Below are 1,663 nucleotides of genomic sequence, written 5' to 3'. Positions count from 1 at the left end.
GGACTGAGCCAAGATGTCTGCAGCTAAAGACGCAGCGATCGGCATCGACCTGGGCACCACCTACTCCTGCGTGGGGGTTTTCCAGCACGGAAAAGTAGAAATCATCGCCAACGACCAGGGCAACAGGACCACCCCCAGCTATGTGGCCTTCACGGACACCGAGAGGCTGATCGGGGACGCCGCCAAGAACCAGGTGGCCCTGAACCCCAGCAACACGGTGTTTGATGCCAAGAGGCTGATCGGAAGGAGGTTTGATGATCCGGTGGTGCAAGCGGACATGAAGCACTGGCCCTTCAAGGTGCTTTCAGAAGGAGGTAGGCCCAAAATCCAAGTGGACTACAAAGGAGAGAACAAAACCTTCTTCCCTGAGGAGATTTCCTCCATGGTCCTGGTGAAGATGAAGGAGACGGCTGAGGCCTACCTCGGACACAGGGTGTCCAACGCTGTCATCACGGTCCCAGCCTACTTCAACGACTCCCAGCGACAGGCCACTAAAGACGCCGGCATCATCGCAGGACTCAACATCCTGAGGATCATCAACGAGCCCACGGCAGCCGCCATCGCGTACGGTCTGGACAAAGGCAGGTCAGGGGAGAGAAACGTCCTGATCTTTGACCTGGGTGGAGGCACCTTCGACGTGTCCGTCCTGACCATGGAAGACGGCGTCTTCGAGGTGAAGGCCACGGCCGGAGACACTCACCTGGGAGGAGAGGACTTTGACAACCGCATGGTGAACCACTTTGTGGATGAGTTCAAGAGGAAACACAAGAAGGACATTAGCCAGAACAAGAGAGCCTTGAGGAGGCTGCGCACAGCCTGTGAGAGGGCCAAGAGGACCCTGTCGTCCAGCTCCCAGGCCAGCATCGAGATCGATTCTCTGTTCCAGGGCCTCGACTTCTACACCTCCATCACCAGGGCTCGCTTTGAGGAGCTCTGCTCCGACCTGTTCAGAGGAACCTTGGAGCCGGTGGAGAAGGCTCTGCTGGACGCCAAAATGGACAAGGGCCAGATCCACGACGTCGTCCTGGTGGGAGGCTCCACCCGAATCCCCAAGATCCAGAAACTCCTGCAGGACTTCTTCAACGGCCGCACGCTGAACAAAAGCATCAACCCAGACGAGGCCGTGGCTTACGGCGCCGCCGTCCAGGCTGCCGTCCTGACCGGGGACACCTCGAGCAACGTTCAGGACCTGCTTCTGCTGGACGTGGCCCCTCTGTCCCTGGGTATTGAGACGGCTGGAGGAGTCATGACGCCCCTGATCAAACGCAACACCACCATCCCCACCAAACAAACCCAGGTGTTCTCGACCTACTCCGACAACCAGCCCGGGGTCCTGATCCAGGTCTATGAAGGGGAGAGGGCCATGACCAAGGACAACAACCTGCTGGGCAGGTTTGACCTGACTGGAATCCCTCCTGCTCCACGAGGGGTCCCTCAGATCCAGGTCACCTTCGACATCGACGCCAATGGCATCTTGAATGTGTCGGCAGTGGAGCAAAGCTCCGGCAAAGAGAACAAGATCACCATCAGCAATGATAAAGGCCGACTGAGCCGAGAGGAGATGGACAGGATGGTGCAGGACGCCGAGACGTACAAAGCTGAGGACGAGCTGCAGAGGGACAGGATCTCCGCCAAGAACTCCCTGGAGTGCTACGCTTTCAAC

The 1,663-nt window shown here is 58.3% G+C and overlaps 1 protein-coding gene across 1 annotated transcript; it reads left to right on the top strand.

Moving 5' to 3' along the window:
* Positions 1–12: 12 nt before the first annotated feature.
* LOC119429955 (heat shock 70 kDa protein 1) lies at positions 13–1,660 on the top strand (the record flags this gene model as incomplete). The annotated part of the gene is made up of 1 exon (XM_037697440.1): positions 13–1,660. A coding segment is annotated over exon 1 (1,647 nt), but the record flags the coding sequence as incomplete, so codon positions are not given.
* Positions 1,661–1,663: the final 3 nt, after the last annotated feature.

This window comes from Nematolebias whitei, unplaced genomic scaffold (assembly GCF_014905685.2).
Source record: "Nematolebias whitei isolate Nwh7 unplaced genomic scaffold, NemWhi1 Nwh_scaf_12076, whole genome shotgun sequence".
Taxonomy (NCBI): Eukaryota; Metazoa; Chordata; class Actinopteri; order Cyprinodontiformes; family Rivulidae; genus Nematolebias; species Nematolebias whitei.
The sequence above is the reverse complement of the archived record's forward strand: the minus strand, read 5'-3'. Positions and strand labels throughout refer to the sequence as shown.